The 18,395-nt window shown below is 34.6% G+C and overlaps 1 protein-coding gene across 1 annotated transcript in view; it reads right to left on the bottom strand.

Moving 5' to 3' along the window:
- Nucleotides 1–652: 652 nt before the first annotated feature.
- The window catches only part of CD2AP (CD2 associated protein), a 99,275-nt gene continuing 81,532 nt past the window's right edge, over nucleotides 653–18,395 (bottom strand). The window contains exons 14-18 of the mRNA XM_084890505.1: nucleotides 13,269–13,381; nucleotides 12,472–12,573; nucleotides 10,298–10,479; nucleotides 6,250–6,313; nucleotides 653–998 (exon numbers count right to left, since the gene is read on the bottom strand). Of these exons, the coding sequence (XP_084746631.1) occupies nucleotides 957–998; nucleotides 6,250–6,313; nucleotides 10,298–10,479; nucleotides 12,472–12,573; nucleotides 13,269–13,381 (503 nt within the window). The 3' untranslated portion in view covers nucleotides 653–956. The remainder of the gene's footprint in view (nucleotides 999–6,249; nucleotides 6,314–10,297; nucleotides 10,480–12,471; nucleotides 12,574–13,268; nucleotides 13,382–18,395) is intronic.

Below are 18,395 nucleotides of genomic sequence, written 5' to 3'. Positions count from 1 at the left end.
TTTGAGTTTTGTTTACAATTATTAACTATCAGAGGAAGGGGCAATAAAGGATTAAATCACAAGATTATGAAATGGGTAACAAAGAAGCCTGTAAAATAATCAGAAAAGCACAGCAATAAGGCTGGTGTTTGCATATCATGTATGTGCTATAGTTTCTAGGCACAACACGTTAAGGGTTAAATTGACATTTTTACTTCTTTACACCCAATGAATTTAAAATATAGCTCGTATTTTTCCAAATATATTTAACAATCCAATATACCTTAACTAAATTCCTTTTATAAATCCTATAGTGCAAGCAATATAAAATATTCTAAAAGCAGAAGAAATTGTTTTGATTAATTCATTAGATATTACTATATGCATGGGTGAGTAATCTGGATACAGCTAGAAAACTCCTATTACATCGCCCAGAATATAAACAGCACTGCAAACAAACAGGCACAACAGTGTCTCCTGGGTAAGAAGCTAAAAGTGAAAGAAAAAATACATATTTATATATATATATACACACAAAGTACATATCCCCTAAATATAATGTAGTTACTATCGTTACTATAACGCTAATTTGTCCCTCTCAAATAGTATATTTTACAGATTTGTAAAGATATCACCATATTTATAGTATAGATCTCTTTAAAAATAATGTTCCAATAAAAAAAAAAAACTATTGTGAATTTTCCTTTTTATATAGATTCAGTAGTATTTTCAAGCAAACTAAAAAAGAAGTTTGCAATCCCAGCAAGTAAGAAGTAAGGCCTCTTTTCCCCTCATATTGGCAAAGCAAAATATATAAAAAAATTCGCCCTCCACTTTTCTCTAGATATTATAGTTCATATACTCATATTTCTTTACCACAACATCAGCATTTGTTATTTTTAAGTAACCAGTCAATTGAAGTTCATAGTGTTGCCTCTGAGTCCCCATTTCATTATAAATACTGGGTCTGTGCCTCTTCAAGAAGTCAGGACAGCTTTTTTCAGCTTCTCTATTTCTACCTAAAATACAAAACATAAATTGAGCAGCAGAGACAATATCTTTACCCTAGTCAAGTTTTTTCATTTTATCATATGCCATTAAGATCTGGTCATACTTTCAAGTTTACAGATGCTGATTTCCAGTCTAAATCCAATTTCCAATGGTGTTTACAAAGTTCAACAGAAGAAAATGTCACAATGCAAGTTCCTAAATGGCAGGCAATAACAACACAAGGCAACTACAGTTGTTTCAGCCAGAAGGTTAAGCCATGTGAGTATTTAGAAGAACTGTAAGAAAATCAGCCCCACAAAGAACAAGGATTTTTGAAAACAAATTAAGAACTTATACACAGATCTTTAACTGAACAAAAGGGACAGTATAGAACAGAAAAAATAAAATAAAAAAATCAAAAAAATAAAAAAAAAAAAAAATCTATCTATCTATCTATCTATCTATAAAGCACTAGATTAGTTCTCTTTTTCATGTACAACCAATGTGATGTTGGTAAATCACTTAACCTCACTTGGTCTCAATTTCTGTATCTGCAAATAACATCTTCTAGATTGTTATCTTTAAACCCCAGAAATGTATTTAAGATTCAATGTATTGGAAATATTTTGACCTGTAGGCAGACTCTATCCTTCCATTAACAGAAGTTCACAATTCAGAAACTTAAGGAAATTTGAAAACTTCACTGAATTATCATAATAACTACAGTTATGTAATTTTGATATATTACAACCAACTAAGTTGAGGCTCGAAGAGATTAAATACTATGCCAATGGTTCCATGCTAGTAAGTGACAGAGAACTTGTACTGATAAATTCTAAGGCCCTAAAGCACCATTTTTATATTCTCTTTACATTGATATATTTTGATCATCTTTGACCTTTCTTGGCATGTGGAAATATAATATTTAGGCCTCACTATCTCCTGATAGCATCATCCCTCTACCCAAAAGTCCATACATGCTATGACTAACCTCTGACAAATAATTCATCATTAAACAAGTAGAGGTCCAGAGCACAAACTCAGCAAAATTGGGGTCCCTCCGCCTGGCCTGTGGGATCGGGCTAAAACTAGCTCTCCAACATCCCCCGAGGGGTACTGGATTGCGAGAGGATGCAGGCCAGGCCAAGAAACCCCATAAGTGCACCATGGGCGCTGGGGAGGGACACAAAGGTTAGCCAGCAGGGGAGGGGCTGTGGGAGGGCTCCAGGGGCATGTCCGACCCATCTTGCTCAGTCCTAATCTGCTGGACCCTAACAGCATCTGCCCCCTGGTGGTCAGTGCACATCATAACATCTGGTTGACCAGTGGACTGTCTGCCCCCTGGTTGTCACATTATAGTGAGCGGTTGAGCGGCCTTAGCATGTCATTAGCATATTACATTTTGATTGGTTGAATGGCCAAACGGACAACAAGACACTTAGCATATTAGGCTTTTATGATATATGATGAGCATTTTTTGTCAGTAAAAAACTGGAATTCAATATCTCCAAGGGATTCTAACCATTCAAGAATGGTTTGTTGCCCAGCCGATGTGGCTCAGTGGTTGAGCATCAGGAGGCCACAGTTTGATTCCCAGTTAGGGTGCATGCCTGGGTTGTGGGCTCAATCCCCAGTGGGGGGTGGGATGGGCAGGAGGCAGTCAATTAACGATTCTCTCTCATCATTGATGTTTCTATCTCTCTCCCTCTCCCTTCCTCTCTAAAGTCAATAAAAACATGTTTAAAAGAAGAAAAGAAAAAGAATGGTTTGTTAATTCCAGGGTCTTTCTTGATATTATTACTCAACTAATATGATTATTATACATTTTAGCAGTATTGGATTGGGACAATTCTTAGTCTTTAGACTGGACCAAGACAACATTGCTCAATGGTCTGCCTAATGTGGTATTATTGTTTCTAGTCCAAAGATACATTAACCAACCATACCAATTTTAATGGGAGAGCATACACAGAAATAGGGGGGGGGGGGGGAACTCAAAAACCAAACATTGATGGAAGAGAGTAGAGGGTGGAAAAAATAATCCCATATGCAGTCAGTAATATTCCTGAAAGACTGCATAAGTTTAGATATTAGGCAAATACTTATATTGCTGTAGTTTCTCTCATCTAGTTCCTTTATGTTCATTATTCATATATAGCGCTATATAATGCTAACTTCATAGTAGCTCAAAGTACTACTTTTAATTATTGGGGAAATAAAATTTCTCCTCTAAACAGATGATTCTAAAACTCAAATGCCTAAAGAAGAGTGCTTTTACAAATAGAAGTAAAAACTTTCCCCATTAGGGAAAAAACAAACAGCACAAGTCACTGAGTGGCTAATAGCTGATTTGGCTAAAAATATTGAGTCAAAGAACTTTCTTCAAAATAACGAAGAGTTCAGGCCCTGGCTGGGTAGCTCAGTTGTTTAGAGCGTCGCTCTACCAAGGTTGCAGGTTCGATTTCTGATCAGGGCACATACAAGAAGTAACTAATAAATAAGTGAACAACAAATCAACATCTCTCTCTCTCTCTCTCTCAAATCAATTAAAAAAAAAAAAACACAGTTCATTTGACTTTGATTTTTGTAATTTTTTTTACATATCATATATTGAGACTCGATACTGTATTAGTTCCTCTTACCTATTATCTTATTTTCACATATGAATATAAATGTGTATGTATAAAATGTAAAAAATAAAAATAAAAACAAAACATTTTTAAATTTCTCAATTTCCACATGTTACACACTGGGAATCTAAGACCTTTTTAGCATGTATCCTCTAACATCAATTTGACAAAAGTTGACTTGCTAATATAATATGTACATAGCACTGTGCTAGAAGCTATGGGCAAAGATGAAACAGACATAGATCCTGTCTCCAACAGTCTTCTAGCTAAAAGGTAGGCAAAAAGAAGTATATAATGCAATGATGATAAGATAAAATTAATCTAATAAAATTAAAGTATATGAACTTGGAGAAACATAAATTAATCTTAATCAGAAAAGACTGGTACCAACTTAAGGTGACTGAGCTGGGCCCTGAGAACCTGGAGAATTTGGGCATGAGAAGATGAGACCAAAGGAAAATACAATAGGCATAAAAGTTCAGATGATTAACTGTAAGGGACTATGGAGGATCAGCAAATAAGGAAAGAGGGAAAAACTAGGATCAGGTCATAAAAAACATATGCCTAGTCGAGAAGGTTAAACTTTATTCAGCAATTAAGAGAAAGTTCTGAGAAGTACTGAGTAAGGAAATTTGAGATAAGCCAAACAGAAAGATAAAGAGCATGAGAAATAGTAGGAAAAAGAAGATGAAGGTTAGGATGTGAAGCTAACAGGCTTGAATGGAATAGAATCAGAAGAGAACAGAAGTACCATTTCCAAATGCCTAGAAGAGCAACAAAACCATTGACAGAAACAAAGAATCACAAGAGTAGGAAAGAAAGATGATAAATTTCATAGGGGTCATGCTAAATCTACATTCAAGTGGAACATCCAGGAGAACTAATAGCTAGAAACAAGATAGAAGATGAGACAGGAAGGATTAGATTTAGATGGCGATACACTAGAGCTAATCTCGCTATTCATGGGCTCAGAGAAGCAAGAGGTAATGTACAGAAAGGAGAATCAAGGACAGTCCTGAGGGAGCACCTCACTTAACAGCACAAGAAAGGAAGAGATGGAAAAGTTAAAGATAAAAATTCAAGATCATAAAAACCAAGCAAAACCTTGAAAGAGTAGCAATGTCAAAATGGGAAATGCTGTGGAAACTGCAGACACTTTGGAATTGCCATTAGTAAACCAAAAATGCCAGGGGTGAATTCCATGCCAGGACTGAATTAAAGGTGAAGAATTAGAGACTGCTAACGCATGCATTTTTTTCTTCTTCTTCTTCAATAAATGAATCCCAAATGAAAAGAGAAAACTACAGTAGATGCAGAGGGTATCAGAACATGAAAGGGGGCTTTTCTTTGTTTTACTTAGACTAAAAAAAGAAAAAACAAACAAATGTATTTTTATGGAAGAGCCAGTAAAGGGAATATCTATATATATTTAAAAGCCTAATATGCTAAGTGTTTGACCATTCATTCAACTAGTCTTTACGAAATGCACTGAGCACCAGAGGACAGATGCTCCGACGGGTAGGTTAGCTTGCTGCTGGAGTTCGGCTGATTGGGATTGGGCGAGACAGGCTGAACACGCCCTGGAGTCCTCCCGTGGTCCCACCCCAACCCCAATTGTCTAGTGTCATATAAGAGTAAAAACAGAGTTTTGATAATTGACTAAATACCTTCACATATAATACCTCAACAACCAAAACCAAATAAGGCTAAGTGACTTCCTCAAGTTCAAACTGTATAACTTAATCCCTATGAGCGAAGGTTCTGAAGTCTGGCTGCCTTTGTTAAAAATTTCAGCTCCACCAGTGACTTAATCATTCTAATCCTGTTTCTTCATCCTTAAAATGAGAACAATAATCCTACAAGTTGTTATGTGTGTTCAATGAGATAATGTACAGGAAGTGTTAAGCCTGACTGACCCATGGTTTAGAACTGGAAATCATGAGAAGCCAAAAGAGGAGCGCAAGGTTTTAATGGCAAGTCCACCTCCTCTCCGTGTCTCAGTGCTAACAGAAGAAATGGGTAAGTATAATGAGGCAAGGGAAAAGTTGAGAAAAGTATAAACAGAGAATGGAATGAGCCTCTGAAAAAAGGCAGGACACACTTTCTCTGAAGAAGACAAATGAAGGCCAAAGTCAGTGAGGATGGGGAAAAAGTTACAGAAGACAAAGTAAACAAGTGAAATTGTCAGTCATCAGCACAGTGAAGATGATGACATTAGTTATAAACTCTCAGTGAGAAATTCAAGTCAGCAAATCAATAGCCATCCCATTACCACCACCACTACCAAATTTGCCCCCAGCAAAAGCTGGAGAAAAAAAAAAGAAAAAAAAAAAGAGAGAACTTAGCTCCAGTAAGAAGCAATGTTGAGTGCAAAAGATTTAGAAGTAGACACTCTTAAGAGGTCAGAACCATGCTTTACCCACATGCCTCATGCTCCGCCAATGAGTGGTAGTGCAAACAGCATGTGCTCCAACACAATGGGATGTGACAGGGAGTCAACAAGAGGTACATTAAATGGCTACAAGCGGCAGGGAGTGTCCAGCTGAAGTAGGATAGCATCACTGTAGTGGAAGCCATCACAAAGTTGGGATGGAAAAAACACGTCTACTTTGTCCTGCCTGCAATCTTAAGGCTGGCAGAAATGAGTTACCTCTAGATTACTTCTCGCTGCCTTCTCTTCTTCCAAATCTTTTCGTAGTTTTTCCAGTTCTTTCCTAAAAACAAAGTCATTATTACTGTTGAGGCTTTCAATTAAAATATACATTTGACTACTGTTACCAGTCTCTGTGTTGCCTGACATCCCAAAACATGGGGAAACTTTTTAAAGTAGAGAGCCAAGTTAATTGAGAAAAATTTCAAAATCTCTATGTGGAATGGTTCAGTATAAGAGGTAATACTCAACAAAACATGGCACAAGTACCTGAGAATAAAAATAATTTTTTAAGTGAATTCGGAACAGCTCATGACAAAATAAATAATAACTTGTTTTTAGAAGCAATCTCCCACATTCAGTTAACATGCATTTCCCAGGCCTAAACAATTTGGTAAAACAAATATCAAAATGTGCCCCACTATAAGGCAAATTATAGTTTATTAAATAAGATAACCTTTTCTCTTCTCTATTTTTTAAATTAAACATTACATTAAAATCCCAAAACCAAATATACAAAATAACTTCAGCCAACAATCCCTCTTCTTTAACTCATGTGTTCATTTTGCTATGTCCTATCGACCTTTTCATAGTCATTTTTCCTTCCACAGATCTCAGTATATACTGTATATGTGTCTTTTTCACAAAGTATTTTACACAACATTTCCACGTTGCTAAAATTTTCATATTTCTGATGACTGCTGTTCGTTATTCAAATATTCAAGTTTTTTATTTGGCTATAGTTGGTATTTTGGGGGAACAAAGGAAATAGGAGGAATAGGAACTTTATTTAACATCATGAACACATCAATAGATCAAATTTCTAAACCAAAAAGTGCGGATATTATCAACTTCTTGATATACTAGGAAAATTATCTTTAAGAGTATTGTAGAAATAGCTTAAGAAAACTGTGAAAATTTTCATGAAGAATATATGAGAAAAAAAAGGAAGTTTTAAATTATATAATATCAAAACTAATTTCTTCTGTGGTTTCAATGATTATAAAGCTATATTGTGATTACATTTTCTAATTTTTAAAATATTTAACTCATATTTATCTAGAGTTGTTTGATATGTGATATAAAATGTACTTCTAAGCTATTTAACTTCCTATTTTGATAGTTTTCATTAAATAAAATAATGCTTCTTTTGTCCAACTATTCTGAATTATACATTTAATTTATATCTAAATTAGGATCTACTCCTAGAATATTTATCCTGTTCTCTATATCTATACTTAAAATACTGTTACATTATTCTATTTGCTTTTTATTTTGATAATTTAGTACCACTTTTACATCTTGATTGCCTTTCAAAAACAGATTTACAAATATAAGCTTTTTACATAGCATTGTTTTCTCTTTACAAGAATAAGATCAAACTACACATCTTGTCCTGTAACTTTTCTACTGAAAAAATAAACTACTGATGTATTTCTCCACCATCACTCTTTGCAGGGCAATCTCCCTCAGTTTTTTAATGACTTTTTCTATGCATTTGTGGTTTTAATATTGAACGCATAAAGTCTATGTTTTTATAAACTATAAAGATATAATTAACAAAGCAAAAAGCTAAGAACTCCAAGTCAGCTTAGGAAATAAAATATATACCACCAGTACCTCTGAAACCCAAAAGTGCCACCCCCTCCTCAATCCCATTTCTCCCCTCCCCTTTATAGGATGAGTTTTATAGTATTTACTAGAGGCCCAGTGCACAAAATGCGTGCATGGGAGTGGGAGGGTGGGGGCAGGGGCAGTGGGATCGGGCCCAAACGGGCAGCCAGACATCCCTCTCACAATCCAGGGCTGCTGGCTCCCAACCACTCACCTGCCTGCCTTCCTGATTGCCCCTAACTGCTTCTGCCTGCCAGCCTGATCATCCCCTAATCACTCCCCTGCCAGCCTGATCAATGCCCAACTGCTCCCCCTACCAGCCTGGTTGCCCCCAACTGGCCTCCCCTGCCGGCCCAGTGTCAACCCTAAGTATCCTCCCCTGCTAACCTGGTTGCCCCCAAATGCCCTCCCTTGCAGGCCTGGTCCTTCCCAACTGCCCTCCCCTGCTGGCCTGATTGCCCATAACTTCCCTCCCCTGCAGGCCTGATCGCCCACAACTGCCCTCCCCTGCTGACCATCTGTAGTGGCCATCTTTGACCACACGGGGGCAGCCATCTTGTTTGTTGGAATGATAGTTAATTTGCATATTAGGCTTTTATTATATAGCATTGTTCTTTTCTTTCTAATTCTGTTACACATACATATATATCATAAAACAAAACACTGTCTGATGCTGTATGTTTTTCAACTTTATGTAAATACTGTATGTATGTCTCTAAATTACTTCCACCCCACATTTCTTAGATTAATTCATGTTGACACATGTAGCCATAATTCATTTATTTTGATCACTGTACATGGTACAGTACTTCTCTGTATCAATATACATACATATATGGGATATATATATATCAATATACATACATATATGGAATATATATGTATATTGATACAGAAAAGTACTGTACAGTGTACAGTGATAAAAAATATATATATATATATATACACATACACACACACACTCTACTATGATGCTCTTCTTCAGTTTAAATCACTGCCATTCATTTCATTTTTCAAGTAGAAGACTTCTAAAATACATCATGTTTAAAAATAAATATACATCATAAATATTTTATTCATTTTACAGCTTATTTAAGAGCACCTACAGGAAATTTGTATATGTAATTATGAGTTCATTAAGCACACCTGGTATCAAAAACATAAAATGTCAAAATCAACAAATCAGTAGGACTCTTGGGTACATGGGTGGTACTCAGTAAATATTTCCTAGATGAGCCAAGACCGGTTTGGCTCAATGGATAGAGCGTCGGCTTGGGGACTGAAGGGTCCCTGGTTCGATTCCGGTCAAGGGCATGTACCTTGGTTGCGGGCATATCCCCAGTAGGGGGTGTGCAAGAGGCAGCTGATCGATGACTCTCTCTCATCGATGTTTCTAACTCTCTATCTCTCTCTCCCTTCCTCTCCGTACAAAATCAATAAAATATGTTTAAAAAAATATATATATATATTTCCTAGATGAAATAACTTACAGTTAATAATGTGCATATTACAGAATCTGTGAAAAAATTGCTGAATTCAGAAGAGATAACTGAAGGATTCAAGAAAGAGCCATAATATATCAAATTACAAATATTCTCTCTATATGATTATATATGCATAAAGTATTATTTAAGTAGATGCTCAAGATAAAATTTTTATTTGTATCCAAGAGATGTTTACAAAAATGCTCTGCAAACTATAAATATATCCTATTATTCATCTTAATATTGTTTTTATTAAAGAACCCAATGCCAACTGAGTATTGGGGGAGAAATTGTACATTCAGGCTCAGAGGTAACATGGTTTCTGGAGGGGGCTTTTACACCAGATTCCAGATTCCAGGAAATAGTTGTAGAGGCTACAGGAGACAGTGAAAAAGGAAAAAAGCACCTGACCTTTTATCCTCACTTCAGTTAGATAGCTGATCTTTGATCTAACTACTGGGCTTTTGCAGAAAACGTTCTTAACTTTCACTGAAGGTATGTGTCAACATATACCATTATCAAAAACTTTCAGAGGTAACAGATGGGTCCTTAGAGACCACCTCTCCCAACCCATTTCTTTTACAAACATGCAGCTTGACTCTAGCAGAAACAGCGATCAAAGTCTCTGAGAAATAAACATACAAAAAGACATACCCAGATCCAACATATAATATGGTTTTCCTAATTTTTTAAGTTTAATTAACTCCTGATTTTGGCCAGTAAATTTCTAGCTTTAAATGATAGGTAGGCTTGTACCTTTCTTATAATTGGGCTACTTGGACAAGTTTTCTAATTCAAGTTTGTTTGTTTTTTTTGCCAAGAGGAGATAAGCACTATTAATGGAAATTTCTTTGAAAATAATACTTGTTGATATCAATAACTTGGAATACTTCATCTGATTTGGAAGAATTCTTTACACAAGTGTCAAGTAGTATTCAAAGGCTCCTTACCCGTGCTCTTTTTTCAGTGCTTCCACAATGCACAGCAGCTCAATCATCTCAGCTTTAATTTCATCCAGGGAATTTTTTTTCCCATCATCTGCTTCTAATTTAGCTTTGATTTCTAATGGAGTTAAAAAACTAGCTGCATTTGGTTTTGAAGGACTTGAAGGTGTTGAAAGGTACAGAGATGGCTGAAAATACAATAGAAATTATTGTGAATTTATTTGTATTCAGATTTAATATTACATTTAAATCCAAAAGGTTTTTATAGCAAGGAGACAAATAAAGCAATATGGCAAGATAAATAGTAAATTTGGAATACTAAAAGCAGTCTGGTATTCACAACTGGAAAACACTACACTAAAGAATGAACTTGCAAATCATTAAGGTATTTTTGTGAGAAATAACAAGGATTTTGTTTTCTTAAAAAAAAAAAAAATACATTAGATTTACATTATGAATAGTTTGCCTAGTGGACTATCTAGAAGCAAGAATATACAGTCCCTCCCTTCTGCAGTTTTCCATTATGCACTTTTTACCTGCAGTCAACCTCGGTCTGAAAATATTTCTTTTCCATCTTAAAATATTAAATAAGCAATTCCAGAGATAACAATTCCTGTTTTAAATTGTAGGCCATTCTGAGTAGTGTGATTAAATCTCGAGTTGTCTCGTTCTGTCCTGCCCAGAATGTGAATTATCTGTTTGTCCTGGTGTCCAAGTGGCTTATAGACTACTTGTTAGTCACTTGTCACTTAGTAGCCATCTTGGTTATCAGATCAACTTGTCCTGGCAATTGATATGCTAAAGAGAAGTCACTGATGCTTCCCCAAAGGAAAAAGATATGTATGCATGTACGTATTAAATATAAAATTATATATATTGGGGGGGGGGGGGGGGCGGAGATCTGGAAACAGAATCACCACAGATAATGGGAGAAAATGACCTTCTTAAATATGATTCCATAGTGGTAATACTCCTTTAATAACGGGAGGCCCAGTACATGAAAATTCATGCACTGGAGGGGGCATCCCTCAGCCTGGCCTGCCCCCCTCTCACAGTCTGGGAGCCCTCAGGAGACCAGGTGATCAGGGGAAGGCGATGCCCCATCACAGTTCTGCTGCTGCCACTGCCAGCAGCACAAGCCTTGGGCAGCCCTGGGCAACTGATCAGCCGCCATCCGAGGCTTGCCTGTGCCTTGGGCCAGTGCTGGGTGGCTAGGGTGCTGAGGGGTCTGGGGGACTCGAGGTAGGCATGGAGTGGCAGGGCCTGGCCTTGTTGTGTACCTGCTGCCCCAGTGGGGCTGAGGAGACTGGGTGCCACCATCTTGGAAGGTGTGGCAGTCAATTAGCATATTCCCTCCTTATTGGCTATGAGCACTGCCATCTTTGTTTTATTTATTTGTTTTTTTAAATATTTTTATTGATTTTTTACAGAGAGGAAGGGAGAGGAATAGTTAGAAATATCAATGAGAGACATTGATCAGCTGCCTCCTGCACACCACCCACTGGGGATGTGCCCACAACCAAGGTACATGTCCTTGACTAGAATTGAACCTAGGACCCTTCAGTCTGCAGGGTGACGTTCCATCCACTGAGCTAAACCAGTCAGGGCAGAACCACCGTCTTTGAGTGCAGGGAAGTCAATTAGCATATTCCCTCCTATTGGCTGTGAGTGCCACCATCTTTGTGATGCTATGTCGGTCCATTAGCATATTCCCTCTTTATTAGATAGGATAGCTAGAGTTTAGAAAAAGGTCTTATCATAAAATAGATGGGAGAAACCATATATTCTACTACTCATTCCAGTGCTTATTATGGTACCAAGCATCAAGCTAGATAAGAAGCAAACATGTGAATGCTTCTCCCCTAATGAGTTTATGTTTCATGAAAGCAAAATAAATGTATAGATCTATGCCTTAACAAGTAGAAAACCTATTCATTTAAAATAAATGTGAGGTCTTTCTAAAAAAAAAAAAAAAAAAAAAAAAAAAAAAAAAGATCTGCAGAGAATAGTGTGACAATTTAACAGTTCAATTTTTTTAGCAAGTATTATTTTATTTCTTGGCAGAAGAAATATTTCTTAAAGGACACTTCAAATTACACAGCTTTGACGTTTAAAAAGAATCTTACACAATATATAAACCTTAGACCACAACGACAGTATATAAATCTTGGACACCTCACCTTTGGAGAGTTGCAAGAATCCTTTTTAAATTCAGATGGCTTTATGTTGGCACTATCTTCTTCTTTGGGTGACTTCAAGATTTTTTCTGGGCTTTGAGTTGGCTAGATGATTTTTTTTTTTTAATCAAGAAACAGAAAACACCAAAGTAGGAAAAGTTAGTACTTGATAATAAAATAAATAACTTTTATCTCTGTTCTCAGCACCTAATGTTCCATTATTATTAACAGGATGTTACATAATTTCAAGCTGAATAAGTCACTTGCATAGCTTGAGGGAAAAACAGGTTCCCTCTCAGTGGTAAAAAGTTCTCTAGTTAAAGATATGTACTTAAAAACGATATATTAGCACTAAAGTATTACTAGTATCCCAAGTAATATATAAAAAGCATAAAAGGAAGTTCCACATTTATATACCAGGATTAGTACTATATAAATCACTTCCTACTTCAAGGAGAAAGATGTTTTCCATCTTTCCTAAAATGTATATATGTACCACTCAATTCTAATTATTGTTGTTGGTCAGGCAGATTATACAATACACCGTGTCCTTTTTTGAGTGCTCTGTGGTTATGGTCTCAGGACTCTCTATTTCTGATTCTGGAACCTTCCATTCCCAGCTCTTTAAATGAGCAAGACACATTCCCCACATCTTAAATACAACATGTACCACTTGAGTACAACAGCTAGCTTCCTGTTTTTCAAACTTTAGTAAAGCTATAGAGCCTCCCTCAATCTTATCTTCAGAAGGACTCTGGAGCTGCTAAATTCCTTGTTTTACAACAGTAAGTGTAACTCACAGAATGCCCGCCATTGAAGCGGCCAGGCAACCTTCTTCCAGGCATCTTCGGTCTGTTTGCAGTGAGATGTAGTAAGTTTTCTGAGGAAGCTATGTCATCAAAATTCACAATATCTGGAGAATAAAATTCAATGTATACACTAAGAGATAACTGTGCATTTTGAAAAGTAAAAAATATTTCTGGATTTTTAGCAAACTTTAAATGAAAGAACTCACAAGTTGACCTGTGCTTTTCATATGCATTTAGAAAACAACACTCACCCTTAGAAAACAAACATCCTCTTCACCTGATACATTTTATAGCATAAGGCTTTAGTAACAATATAAAGTTCATGCTTTTAACAGAGCAAAAAGTTCTTGAAAGATATAAATCTGTACACAAGCTGTTGTTGCATTAAAAAAGCTATCATCTTAAGTTCTTCCTTATAAAAAATAATTTATTTCAACTCATAATTACTGTATCATATAATAAAAACAAATGCTTTGTTTTAAACTTCAGGTAGTATCCTGATATTCAAATTTTAAGGACTCAACTATATCTGGGACCCACACTGCTGTTTTCCAGTTGCTTTTTATAAAGTGAAAACACAATTTAATGTGTTTGATATGTATGTATGTACACAGTATATTAAAGCTGGGATGCACACTGTTTATAGTTTACTGCATTTCTACAGAGACATCAGCATGTTTAGAAGTTACAAGGTAGTTATAAATCTAAGGCATATGGGAAATCAAGGAAAAATCCTACATAGATCATCCACTAGTTTCCCCTTCAAAGGCTAGCTGACCTTAGATCCAATAACAGGTGTAAAGAGAAATCTAGTAACTCGTATTCCTGAAACAATAGTGTATAATGCCTTTTTCTAAATGATCCAGAAAACCTTCCTAAAGGAGCTGGTCTTTAATTTTGAAGCACAGGTATCTATAAGTATACAAAAATCTTAAGGGTAATTCCAGATACTTCCACTGTCAATATTATTTTCCTTCAGACCAAATTATAAACTAGGGATATTAACCACAGTCAAGATTCTTGAAATGGCAGATTTCTTTGGCCTAGTCTTCCAGGTATAGAATCATTCTTCATGTTTTCGTTACCTGAATGTTTATACACTTTCTGTAAAATATTTAGATGCCCCACCTCAGTTATACTATTTTATAATAGGATCTAAAGATTCTAATCATTACTGTCCTCAGCTTATTCATCAACTTTTATATTTAAAATAATTCATTTAGATTTTTTTTTAAAGAGATGAAGAAAAAAGGGGTAAGGCAGAGGAAGTTAGGTATCACTTTTTGGCAATATGTAATTTATGACACCTAAACGTCTGTTGACCACTTTATTCTTCTTACCTTCACATTCTGGGATTCTATTCTGGATTCTATTTTACATCTAGTCACTAGGTTAATATGTCACAACAGGCAATCTAATGTGCTTGGTTTAATTATTGAGTAAAATAATTGTCTATAAGTAAGTATAAAATAAAACAAATCATAATAAACAGTGGATTTAATGTAAAAGTCATTATACAGTGTGTGTGTGTATGTGTGTGTGTGTGTGTGTATCACTTTATCTGTAAATGTCACCCACAAAGCAAATATATATATATATATATATATATATATATATATATATATATATATATATATTTAAATATTTTTTAAATGTAGTTTAAAGGGTGAAAAAATATTTTTACACTGATGTATATTGATAACCTAAAAAAAAAAAAAAAAAAAAAAAAAACCACCTTGAAAAGTACAATCTAATCATTTTGGTCCCTGGAGATTATTTTCAAATGCATATTGAAGCAACTTGCAGAAAGAAAAAGAAATAAACAGAAAACCATAGAAAGGGATGAAGATAAATGAAACTGAAAGAGTAAATAAAAGGTAAATTATACATCATGCTAATGTAAAAAAAAAGGCCTTTTATGTGTCTAATTTTGGGCTACAACAGCAAGATAAATGATTTTACTATTCTAAAACTTTCTCAGGTCCTCCATTGAAGCCATTCGGTTAGTAAAATAAAATAGTGCACATCTTGGACTCATGATATATTAAACACTTTTCAATTTCCCTGAGTAATAACAATAGATTTAGACTGTCCATGTGGCATAAAAGGCATGACAACTACTTAATTCTTGCAATCACATTGTCACTCTGCCAGCCATTTAAATTTCTAAATACTGCCTAAGAAGACATGGAGTTTTTAAAAATCTCAATGAAATATCAAATTGGGGGAGAAAGTAAACTGATTTTTATTGTTTTCAAGTAAACAAAAAACTTTTATCAAAAAATATCTTAAACTGACCAGGAAAATTTTTCTAACATGAATTTCATTTTATTTTAAAATGGAAAACCAAAGGGTTAGAATAGACAGACAAACATGTACACTTTTAGTAAAGTTACACAAAAAAAGAAAAATAATCAATGTGCACCACCTATTTATAGTGAATATAATATTTTGATTTCTTTTATAAATTGTTATCTTACCAAAATGGAGAAAGGTAGAATAATTTTCTGACACGTAAGAAGGGAAACATGGCAAACAGGCTAGGAAACAAAATCTGGAAAGAAAAGTCAAGGATAGAAATGTCTAGAAAAAAGACTAAACCAAAAATTTATTTTACAAAGCAGGAAAAAGAAACAGTTGCAGAACGAATAGAATTAGCTCAATATTTAGCACATACCTATTACAAATAATCTAAACTTACATAAGATTTGTCCTGGATTTTAGATTTTTTCTTTTGTTTTTCAAAGGGAAAATTATGATGGGTATAAATTTCTATATATATATATTTAATATAGCTGTTACTAAAATTAAACTACCTTTTAGTCAAGGTTTAGTCTTCAGCATATAGTAAATATGAGAAAATTTTAATTCTATGATCTAATAAAAACTATATTTTTCTTTAAAAATATTTCAATATAAAAATGCAACTTAGTATAACACTTGAAATCTCATATGAGATTTCAAGTGTTATACTAAGTTGCATTTTTATATTGAAATATAAATATATATATATATATATAAATGAAAATTCAATAATATCTTATACTCTCTAGAATGACATCAAGGAAATTATTAGAAGATACAAATTTTAACCCAAGAATTTACCACAGAAAAGCAATTAAAAAGATAAAAAATACACCGTGGCCTGTGTATCTCAGTGGTTAGAGAATGGCCCTGCATACAAAAGGGTTGCAGTTTCGAACCCCAGCCTCAGTTGGGGTGTGTGCAGAAGACAACCAATCACTGTGTCTCTCTTACATCTCTCTCTCCCTCTCTGTCTCTCTCTCACTCTATTTCCCCCCCTCTCTTCCAGTGTATCGAAAAGTCAATGAAAAAAAATATCATGGGGTTCAGATTAATAACAACAAAAAAGATTAAAATGCTACACTCTTAAGAATACTTCATCATCTGTGCTTTTGACATAATTACTTTACCACTACATTTTCTATTTTAAAACTAATTGTAAACTGTCTGGAAAATTATTTAGATCACATAAAGTTTATGATCAACCAGCAGTGGCAGCGAGATTATCCAAACCAATTTTTTAATGAAGTGTTTGAAAAAGCAATTAAAACATGGTTGTAACAGCTCTACAATTTGTAGTACTATTTTATATCATATATGAGGATATATATATAAACTTTTCAAAAGAAAAATAAAACCTAACTGGCTGCTTTGGAATGTTTTTCTTACATGTACAAAAGTCAGAGTCTGTACTTATATACATACATGTGTTTTATATGCCTTTATATACAGGAAAATCCTATCTGAGAGGAGGATCAGGAATTTACATCCTTCCTAGATAGGAGCAGAAACAGAATGAGATGGGATTAACAATGGAGGAGGGGAGCAGAAAGGAAATAACTTTTTATACCAACTTCCATGTCAGGCATTCTAGTATCATAGAAATTTTGGGCTGTTCAATTGTTACTTAAGCAAGAAAATATATTTATAGAAGAAATATGCCAAAAATGACCATCAACTAATAATTTACAACCCACTTTTTACTCTGTCATTTCACTTGAAATTATTTATTACTTTACAAACATCATAATGAAACTCTAAGATTTTTGTATTTTTTAAAACTGTCTGAAACTTGTTAAAGGGCTGTATTTGATGCAGAACAGTTTCTGAAGAAGAGGTAAAACATCTTATTAAAAGAAAATAAGAAATAGCCTGAGTTATGGTCTGAGACCATAAGCTACTGTCACCAACTGTGCCTTTTATGTTGATACACTACTTATGCCTACAATAGTACTGAAGAAAGAACACTTTTTAGTAAATATCTGCCACTTAAGATGAACTCAATTTCCAAAATTTATATTTTCTGAACTTTACAGGGTATAAGTGTGGTACACCTAGGGCAGTCTGATACTTTATCCCTGAAAGAATAAAGGACAGCAGCTTGAAAGTCAGCTCTTAGTTTCTTGACCATATATAAATCTCAGCATCTCTAAGTTACTCCCTTATTCATTTGATAAAGAAAGAAAACAGAAAATTTCAAAACCCTGCTCCACAAAGCCTCTGGTTTTTAATGAAGACTGAATAATGGCTATGTATGTAAGATAAGAATTGGGACCAAAAACAAGGCAAAAAGTAGAACTTTTCAACTACCAATACTTTCACACTGTTACACATAATTTTTATTAGAAATGTAGCAAAGGAAACAGAATTTACTGGTGATCATATGTAGAAAAAGTTTGGAAAACTAAAAATGTTTTTTATTTACTTAAAATTTTTTTTTTGCAATTTTCATGACCTTGAGACAACCAAATGATGAAAAATATGCAAGAATGATACAAAGTAACAGAAAAATAGAGACTATAGAAGCTCTAAATATTACTTCTTCAGCTCCCAAAATGACTCATTAAAATTTAAGACTTCTGATAAAGGTGGAAGATAATTGTGGAAATTAAAAAAGGTAATGTCCATGGAGTTTTGTTTTCCAGAGTTAAAACTGTGCACTTCATCTTTATTTCTCCAACTATGACTTTTGAAAACACATTTCTAGCTGTATTTTACATCAAACAGAAAACAAGTAAGAACTGATAGAATCATATTTTCACCACTAACCTCAACAGAAAGGAGTATTTTGAAAAACACAGAGAATTTTACTTT

The sequence above is a fragment of the Pipistrellus hanaki genome (genome assembly GCF_964339955.1).
Source record: "Pipistrellus hanaki genome assembly, chromosome: 7".
Classification (NCBI taxonomy): Eukaryota; Metazoa; Chordata; class Mammalia; order Chiroptera; family Vespertilionidae; genus Pipistrellus; species Pipistrellus hanaki.
This window is presented reverse-complemented; position numbering and strand designations above follow the sequence as displayed.